This window comes from Penaeus chinensis, chromosome 8 (assembly GCF_019202785.1).
Source record: "Penaeus chinensis breed Huanghai No. 1 chromosome 8, ASM1920278v2, whole genome shotgun sequence".
NCBI lineage: Eukaryota > Metazoa > Arthropoda > Malacostraca > Decapoda > Penaeidae > Penaeus > Penaeus chinensis.
The window spans coordinates 10566741-10576740 of record NC_061826.1 but is presented as its reverse complement, the minus strand read 5'-3'; the positions used below and the strand labels follow the sequence as shown (position 1 = coordinate 10576740).

General features: G+C 43.2%; 2 protein-coding genes and 1 long non-coding RNA gene across 7 annotated transcripts in view; 2 read left to right on the top strand and 1 right to left on the bottom strand.

Moving 5' to 3' along the window:
- LOC125027727 (endophilin-B1-like) overlaps window positions 1-5965 on the top strand; it is a 50688-nt gene extending 44723 nt beyond the window's left edge. For all 4 annotated transcript variants that reach the window (XM_047616831.1, XM_047616830.1, XM_047616828.1 and 1 more), the window contains one exon: window positions 4043-5965. In XM_047616831.1, coding sequence (XP_047472787.1) covers window positions 4043-4153 — 111 coding nt within the window. In that variant the 3' untranslated portion in view covers window positions 4154-5965. The remainder of the gene's footprint in view (window positions 1-4042) is intronic.
- Window positions 2916-3608, top strand: LOC125027728 (piggyBac transposable element-derived protein 4-like). The gene is made up of 2 exons (XM_047616832.1): window positions 2916-3249; window positions 3364-3608. Exons 1-2 carry the CDS (start codon window positions 2949-2951, stop codon window positions 3579-3581), a joined length of 519 nt encoding a protein of 172 aa, XP_047472788.1. The 5' UTR covers window positions 2916-2948; the 3' UTR covers window positions 3582-3608.
- Window positions 5966-7621: 1656 nt separating the features above from the next.
- Window positions 7622-8508, bottom strand: LOC125027729. Of its 2 annotated transcripts, none has more exons than XR_007115058.1 (2): window positions 8046-8508; window positions 7622-7795 (listed from the first exon to the last, which is right to left on the bottom strand). It is a non-coding gene; the product is annotated as an uncharacterized LOC125027729 (long non-coding RNA). The 2 variants fall into 2 exon arrangements; XR_007115059.1 differs by lacking the exon at window positions 8046-8508 and adding an exon at window positions 7954-7994.
- Window positions 8509-10000: the final 1492 nt, after the last annotated feature.

Here is a 10000-nt window from a genome sequence, read left to right as displayed (position 1 = left end):
TGACTTTCTGGATCCCTCCGGGGCACAAGGATCTTCGGGAACCTTCTGGAACCTTCCCGCGCATACCTCACGTGACCTATCACGTGACTTTCTGGATCCCTCCGGGGCACAAGGATCTTCGGGAACCTTCTGGAACCTTCCCGCGCATACCTCACGTGACCTATCACGTGACTTTCTGGATCCCTCCGGGGCACAAGGATCTTCGGGAACCTTCTGGAACCTTCCCGCGCATACCTCACGTGACCTATCACGTGACTTTCTGGATCCCTCCGGGGCACAAGGATCTTCGGGAACCTTCTGGAACCTTCCCGCGCATACCTCACGTGACCTATCACGTGACTTTCTGGATCCCTCCGGGGCACAAGGATCTTCGGGAACCTTCTGGAACCTTCCCGCGCATACCTCACGTGACCTATCACGTGACTTTCTGGATCCCTCCGGGGCACAAGGATCTTCGGGAACCTTCTGGAACCTTCCCGCGCATACCTCACGTGACCTATCACGTGACTTTCTGGATCCCTCCGGGGCACAAGGATCTTCGGGAACCTTCTGGAACCTTCCCGCGCATACCTCACGTGACCTATCACGTGACTTTCTGGATCCCTCCGGGGCACAAGGATCTTCGGGAACCTTCTGGAACCTTCCCGCGCATACCTCACGTGACCTATCACGTGACTTTCTGGATCCCTCCGGGGCACAAGGATCTTCGGGAACCTTCTGGAACCTTCCCGCGCATACCTCACGTGACCTATCACGTGACTTTCTGGATCCCTCCGGGGCACAAGGATCTTCGGGAACCTTCTGGAACCTTCCCGCGCATACCTCACGTGACCTATCACGTGACTTTCTGGATCCCTCCGGGGCACAAGGATCTTCGGGAACCTTCTGGAACCTTCCCGCGCATACCTCACGTGACCTATCACGTGACTTTCTGGATCCCTCCGGGGCACAAGGATCTTCGGGAACCTTCTGGAACCTTCCCGCGCATACCTCACGTGACCTATCACGTGACTTTCTGGATCCCTCCGGGGCACAAGGATCTTCGGGAACCTTCTGGAACCTTCCCGCGCATACCTCACGTGGCCTATCACGTGACTTTCTGGATCCCTCCGGGGCACAAGGATCTTCGGGAACCTTCTGGAACCTTCCCGCGCATACCTCACGTGACCTATCACGTGACTTTCTGGATCCCTCCGGGGCACAAGGATCTTCGGGAACCTTCTGGAACCTTCCCGCGCATACCTCACGTGACCTATCACGTGACTTTCTGGATCCCTCCGGGGCACAAGGATCTTCGGGAACCTTCTGGAACCTTCCCGCGCATACCTCACGTGACCTATCACGTGACTTTCTGGATCCCTCCGGGGCACAAGGATCTTCGGGAACCTTCTGGAACCTTCCCGCGCATACCTCACGTGACCTATCACGTGACTTTCTGGATCCCTCCGGGGCACAAGGATCTTCGGGAACCTTCTGGAACCTTCCCGCGCATACCTCACGTGGCCTATCACGTGACTTTCTGGATCCCTCCGGGGCACAAGGATCTTCGGGAACCTTCTGGAACCTTCCCGCGCATACCTCACGTGACCTATCACGTGACTTTCTGGATCCCTCCGGGGCACAAGGATCTTCGGGAACCTTCTGGAACCTTCCCGCGCATACCTCACGTGACCTATCACGTGACTTTCTGGATCCCTCCGGGGCACAAGGATCTTCGGGAACCTTCTGGAACCTTCCCGCGCATACCTCACGTGGCCTATCACGTGACTTTCTGGATCCCTCCGGGGCACAAGGATCTTCGGGAACCTTCTGGAACCTTCCCGCGCATACCTCACGTGACCTATCACGTGACTTTCTGGATCCCTCCGGGGCACAAGGATCTTCGGGAACCTTCTGGAACCTTCCCGCGCATACCTCACGTGGCCTATCACGTGACTTTCTGGATCCCTCCGGGGCACAAGGATCTTCGGGAACCTTCTGGAACCTTCCCGCGCATACCTCACGTGGCCTATCACGTGACTTTCTGGATCCCTCCGGGGCACAAGGATCTTCGGGAACCTTCTGGAACCTTCCCGCGCATACCTCACGTGACCTATCACGTGACTTTCTGGATCCCTCCGGGGCACAAGGATCTTCGGGAACCTTCTGGAACCTTCCCGCGCATACCTCACGTGACCTATCACGTGACTTTCTGGATCCCTCCGGGGCACAAGGATCTTCGGGAACCTTCTGGAACCTTCCCGCGCATACCTCACGTGGCCTATCACGTGACTTTCTGGATCCCTCCGGGGCACAAGGATCTTCGGGAACCTTCTGGAACCTTCCCGCGCATACCTCACGTGACCTATCACGTGACTTTCTGGATCCCTCCGGGGCACAAGGATCTTCGGGAACCTTCTGGAACCTTCCCGCGCATACCTCACGTGACCTATCACGTGACTTTCTGGATCCCTCCGGGGCACAAGGATCTTCGGGAACCTTCTGGAACCTTCCCGCGCATACCTCACGTGACCTATCACGTGACTTTCTGGATCCCTCCGGGGCACAAGGATCTTCGGGAACCTTCTGGAACCTTCCCGCGCATACCTCACGTGGCCTATCACGTGACTTTCTGGATCCCTCCGGGGCACAAGGATCTTCGGGAACCTTCTGGAACCTTCCCGCGCATACCTCACGTGACCTATCACGTGACTTTCTGGATCCCTCCGGGGCACAAGGATCTTCGGGAACCTTCTGGAACCTTCCCGCGCATACCTCACGTGACCTATCACGTGACTTTCTGGATCCCTCCGGGGCACAAGGATCTTCGGGAACCTTCTGGAACCTTCCCGCGCATACCTCACGTGACCTATCACGTGACTTTCTGGATCCCTCCGGGGCACAAGGACTTCCGGAGTAGCAAAACCGGAATGCTTTGCCTGCAGTGGTTTGACAAATGTCCTGTGACAATGCTATCCACTGCCCACACATCAAAGGTCGTTACCCTGCCTCCCAACCGCCGAGGGGTGGAGAGGTCGAAGCCCGAGGTCGTTGTCAGTTACAACAACGGCATGAAGGGCGTCGACCTCTCGGATCAGCTGGCGCAGTCATATCCAGCAACCAAGAAGACCATCAAGTGGTACAAAAAGGTATTTTTTTACCTGCTGGATATGACCACCATCAACGCGCTGGCTGTCCACCGGGCCCTCGGCGGTAAGATGCCTCAATGGAAGTTCCGTACGGAACTAGTTCGGGAATTGCTGCAGCGAGGTAAGCATCTGACTTTTTGTTTCTTGTGTTCTGATTTGAAATTATGGTGATTTTCATTCTACAGTCCATTTTTGAAGATGTAATTTACAATGTCCTTTTTTCTTGCATTTACAGGTGGCCGACCTGGCTCCTTCCGGCGGAACCCTCCTCAGAACCAACCTGAGGAGGATCCCCAGCAGGCGCACATGCCAGTCGACACCCCATTCCGGAGGTGGCGGAGATGTGCGCTTTGCTGGAGGAACCACCGGCGCAGGAAGGAGACCAGAGTCATGTGTGCCCACTGCAGCGTTTCCCTATGTCCGGCACCCTGTTTCCAGGCATACCATGCCTAATTTATAAAAAATAAAAATTCGACTTTTACCACTGCTTTTCTGTGCTCTCGCCAAAACACACTATTGACTTTACACACTCACGTTGGTCGAACACTCCTAAAAAGGAGTATATACTACAGTATGAGACAATAAAATCCTTCATATGACATATTATATAACTTTCATATGTTTTTAGAGTAAAATAAAACGGAGGTTGCGGTTATACATACGCAAACCAGCCGCCCGAGCGCGCTGAAACTTCTGTGGGATGGTGAGACGGGTAGTGCGAGTTGAGCGCGCGTCCCGGCGGGAGAGCTAGCCGCTTGGATTTGTTCCCCAGAACTTCGTGTGCAGAGCTGTTTTCCGACCCGTCGGCATTGGGTTAAGGTTCTGGCATAGAATATGTATGAGTCAATGTAGTTTTTAGAATCGAGCAAGAAAACATTGTGCTGCTTAAAACTTAGTTGTGACCATTCTTCCAGGTTGTCATGTACAGCAGCAAGGACGGAGAGTTGGCCGACTTCGTAATGGCAAAGCGTGGAACCCAGACCGGCCGCGTACCCAGTGCTTATCTTGAGCCCATGGATGACTGAGAGTTAACCACAGTTGAACTCTGTTAATTCCCTTTCAACAGACCATGAGCAAATGGCGGGATTTATAACATAGGTCTTCGCTAATTTAAATACTGGGTTAGGGGATTTAAGTTATTTGCCTGCTTGCTTGCTTGTTTATTTGAGAAAGTTGGTTAACAGAGTTTGACTGAGGTTTTCCAAACGTTTCCCTGATACCACATAATTTCTCTTTATGCTGTAAGAAATCATGCATGTGATTATCTGTACTGTTTATATAACAATCTTAATCACTTGATATATTTCTTAATATGACTGTCTTTCATTACTTTATCTTTGTCTTATTCATAATCTCCTTGTGGTGCTTTGGTGCTGTCAGGATGTGATGTTTCTTTCATGTATTACACATAATTATAAGGGAAGGAAAGATACAAGATTTTGTACCTGTATTAATAGTAGCAGTAATGAATTTTTCATCCTTTTGGCTGGGTTTAGATTTTTTATGTATTTTTTTAGTGTGTGTTTTGAAATCTTGCTTTGAGAATTGAATGTAGTTTAGTTTAATTCACCCTTTTTTATATAAACATTTCCAAAGGATGCCAGGTAGCAGAGAGAATTTAGAGTAAAAGGCATTTAGATGGCTGAGTGCTAGAGATTTATCTTGTAAATAGATAGCGTAGATAGCCTAGTCACTGGGGGAAAATCTATATCATCCTGTCTTTTACTACTACTTTATTTCTTGATGCTGGTTTGTTTGTTTGAGTTACAAGTTCCTAGTTTGTCTATTACTCTTTACTTGTCATATATTTAACACAAGGACAAAATCAAACAGCGCATCCCCTCTCTGAAATATTGTCTTAAATAAAATCTTCATACAAGTGTATAATGCAAGTGGAAGAGGATATTTTTTCCTCTTTTTTTCAATGTTTTTAGTGTCATTTGTGGTTTAGAGTGAAAAGCACTGAAAGTCTCAGTACACCTCCAGGTAAACATATATAAATTATATGTTAGTAATAATGATTTCAGAAGTACTTGTGAAAGATAGAAGTTGGAATGAGATTTGAGCTTTATTATTTATTAATTTTTATTTTTTTTGCAACGTCCTGGTCTTTCTCCCTCCTTTTTTTCATAGGATATTGTATCACTTAATCTGCTGATGCCGGGGAAGGCATATATAGATGCCCTGTCTGCTCTGATTTTAGCTTACTAAATTTCTTGTCTCATAGATGGCTTAACAAATGCTTAGTCATCAAGGAATCAATTACTATGCCTACCTGATCTTACCTGTTTGCCTAATTTCCCTGAATTTTTGGAAAAAAGTTTTTAAACTTATTATTATTTTGTTAATAATGTTATTGTAATAATAATAATGTCAATAATGATTATAATAGTAATAGAACAAAACTACTTTTCTTGAAGATTCAAAGAATGGGATAAACCAATGAATTTACATAAGCCTAATAATCGATATCTTGCTGACTCAGTGCTTGTGAAGCCATTTGTGTTTAAACAAAACTGACAAAACACAACTGGTTAGTGCATATACCTGGTACCAGTAGATTCATACAAATAGTATAACTTGGGATTAAAGAAATTTTAGCTCAAGAGACTAGGAACTGTTATTAATGCTGAGAAATGTTTAAAGAAAAAAATATTGTTAGTACTTATTATACTTTTTCTCAGAAAATTTATATTTCACAGTTGTTGAATGTAGTGTTTTTGTTTGTTTGTTATTTTTTTTTTTAAGTTTCAGAAAAATTAAGAATTAAAAAAAGGAACACTGAGTAAAGGAACAATAGTGAATGTATATCATATATATATATATATATATATATACATACATAAATTGGGACACACACACACACACACACACACACACACACACACACACACACACACACACACACACACACACACACACACACACACACACACACACACACACACACACACTTTTTTTTTTTTTTGTAAGTATTTCCATGGACCACTTCCATATTATGGAAATCATAGATAAGACAGTTATTCAATATCCCTTAAGATAAATAATATTAATCTAGCTGATGTGATACTGAGTCATAAGTGAACTCTTCATAGCCATAAATTTACACTGCATAATTGTTCTAAAAATATTTCATGTTCATTGGGTTTTGCCGAGGAGGCCCTTTGATTAAATGTGAGGGAACTTGAAATCCTCACCCAAAGTTAGTTCGATATGGTAGCGTAAAAGTGCATCCTCTTTGTAGAGTCTAGTACAACTTAGAGTAAAAGCCAGTTCATGTGCAATTATACAGTATTCTTTACACTGCTGTCTGCAATTGACTTTTGTGCTTGTGGCTGCCTAAGATGAATGACTTTGAATGAAAATGAACAATGAATGACGATGAACAAAGAACACGTAGAAAGTGCTTTAGGTTTTATGATGTAATTAGATATTACACAACCTTATAGTGTTCCATACTCGTAGTATTCACACGGAAAAATAAATTATCGTAGAAATAGGAAGTACATACAAACTTTGATCTAGTTTTTTGTGCCTTAATATGGAAAATGAATTAGCAGTATTTACTTTGAAAATAGCATTTTTCCTTTTTTATGGACTGAACAACTTGTAGTGAATATACACAGCATTTGCTTACAGGCATCGAGTGATTAAATATAGACTTATCTTTCCACAGTGTGTGTATATAATCTATAAAATACCTACACAAAATATTAGAGATTATAGATATTAGTGAGCTTTCGTTAAACTGGTTGAAACATGGTAACAATGCTATTTATTATTTACTTTATGTCTGTTATGTTTTTTCGTCTTCTGTTTACCCAAATCTTTTATGTTTTGTAAGAAATTACTCTTGGTTTCTGTATGTGTGGTATTGAGAGTATTATTATTTCTTTACTTTTTTCCTTTATCTTTGTTTTCTTTATGAGTAGTTGTATTTTCTGTTTTTGTGTATTTAAAGAGACTATGTGATGTGTTTATATGGTTGTGTAGGCAAGAATGTTATTATTATTATTTTCCATCAAACAGTATATATTTTTTAAGTTTTGATGTGGCAAGAAACTAGCCTGTTATGTAGCATAATAACTGTAAGATCTGATGTAATGAACTTATTTTTTGAAAATGTTTTTGAAATTATAATACTTGATGTCACTAGGATAATCAGTCAATGCTTCCAAAATAATGTTATCTTAAGAAGCTTAGGCTAAGGCAAGTATTTTTATGTAAAAAAAAAAAAAAAAAATCAATTCAATGAAACAGCATTTCTCAAATACCTCTTTAAGAAAATTTAAGGTTACTTTTCTAGATTCTTTTGTACGTAATAGGAGGTAAACTTCATTTCATCATTGTCTTACATAATAAAACAAACTGTTAAATGTTTTTTTTTTCTCATATGTCTCTTGATTCTGAAAGATAAAGTTTATTTTCCTGTTTTTTTTTCCCCCTCTTTGTGAGTTAGTGTGAATAATTACATAGCTGAAGAGGAATATATATATTTTTTTTATTAATTTTGTGCAAAATGAAAAATTTGTTTTAGTTGTTGTTATTAGAATTTTGAAGATGTGGAAGCCATTTAATATCTTTGTGAAAGAAATTTTGCTAGTTGAGGACATGCAGACGTACATAGACAGAGACGTACACAGATGCACACACCTGCACATACACACCTGCACATACACACCCACTCCTGTACACACACCCACTCCTGTACACACACCCACTCCTGTACACACACCCACTCCTGTACACGCACCCACTCCTGTACACACACCCACTCCTGTACACACACCCACTCCTGTACACACACCCACTCCTGTACACACACCCACTCCTGTACACACACACCCACTCCTGTACACACACCCAGTCCTGTACACACACCCACTCCTGTACACACACCCACTCCTGTACACACACCCACTCCTGTACACACACCACACCTACACACACACACACACACACACACACACACACACACACACACACACACACACACACACACACACACACACACACACACACACACACACACACAGAGGTATTTGCTTTATGTAAATGCATGTTCATGTAAAATATTCCACAAGGACCTTCAACTCAATGCAATAAATCCTTTAGTGCTAAGAAAAGGCAAAACTGTTTAGTCATACTTTGTCAGAATCTTATTGTTAGGTGTATTTCTGCACTTTGATAATTGTAACTTTACCCTTTTAACTGTTTACATATACTTCTATAATCACTTCTATACTTTTTGAAACATTGTTAATGTTATTACAATGCCCACTATAAGAGCAATCACTACTTTCTGTTAGAGTAGCAGTTGCAAGGAGCATTACTTATCAATATATTACTGATATGCATTTTACTATGTTTTATTTACCTCTGACAGTATCATATGCTGGTATATAGTGCTTTAAGTAGTTGATGGTACTTAACCCCAAGCCAATGGAGGTCGTATGTTTGAACATGCCATGCCCACTATGAGTTTAATTCACTCATAGAGGGCTCCACAAGTACTAAGTCACCAATTAGACAATTACGAGTACTACCTGTCTCACCTGTTTACTCTTTTCCTTGACTTTTGAAAACATTTTCTGGTATCTAATATTGTTGTTAGTAAAGTCAATAACACTATCATAATTTCAAAGTCTATAATAAAAATAATACCAACGATATTGATAGCACTAGTAAATAAAGCGTTTTTTCTGGAAATTCAAGGAAAGGTGAAATCCCATGAGGTCACAAGGTCTACTAATTGACTCCTTTGTGGCTAAGCATTTGCAGAGCCATCTATATGAAGAGACAATTCACAAAACAATACTACAGTGAACGCATCATTTTTCTGGGGCCTTTGGGTTAATATCCCTTGCCTGTTGCTGCCATAGGGGGGGCTAGGAGAGAGACTGAGGCCCAATGTACTTCTCCCCTTTTCTTTCTCTTTGCCAACCTCTTCTACTATCCTCTCCGTAAGGTGTAAGAGCTATGTTGAAGGATGAAAGGCTGACTTTGTGCCAGTTATGAATGGCTTAGGGAAGCTATGGGTATGGTATTCCCCTGTTTAGTTGTCTAGCCCATACCCTAGACATAGACCTGACACTGGGAAACTGTCCTTGCCCGTTTACGAATAGGTCACACATTCATCCTCGTGTCACACTCCAACCCACCTCTATGTTCCACATGCAATGTTCCTCTTTCAGTCCCACTTATCAAACTATCCTGCTGCCGCTTTACTGAAGCCCGTACCCTCACTTTTCCTTACTTGTCCTCTCTTCCCTGACCCCCCAACCTGTCCAGCGTCCCCACAGAATACCCCTCCTTTTCAAATAACAGCTTAAATACCCAACATTTGATATAATCACCCTTTGTCCTAAACCCCTCCCATTCTGTCAATCCTTATCATACCCCATTTACTCCCCCTCTTTCTACTCCTTTCACTACCATATTGCTAGTACCCCCTCCTCAATGGCTACTATCACCTCAGTCCAGTCCAGATCATTACTCAACCTCTAGGAAACAGTCCTTTTCTTCCAACATCTTTACTTCATCATCTACTACACCTTCCTTGATTATTACTACTCTGCAGCTTTATTATCTATCTTTGTGCAATACTACTTCACTCAACGCCAATCCCTCTTCCACACGTCTACGTCCTTCTACTACCCTACCTCTGCAAATCTTTTGAGTACTCTGTTTAGCCCAGCCAAAAGGATAATTTTTTTTGTGATCCCCTCTACAGCCCCTTCCTCTCATAACACTCTTCCCTTCCATCAATACCTCTAAAAACAAGAAGACAAAGTTTCCTTTCACAGTCGCCTTGTCAAAGTTACATCCGAATCCTAAGCTAAAGCATTATCAACTCTGACTGACTTCACTGG

Excerpts from the sequence above, each read along its gene's own strand:
- LOC125027728 (XM_047616832.1), top strand. The coding sequence starts at position 2,949 with ATGCTATCCACTGCCCACACATCAAAGGTCGTTACCCTGCCTCCCAAC. Across the intron at positions 3,250-3,363 it reads TCGGGAATTGCTGCAGCGAG|GTGGCCGACCTGGCTCCTTC; the intron begins GTAAGCATCTGA and ends TTGCATTTACAG.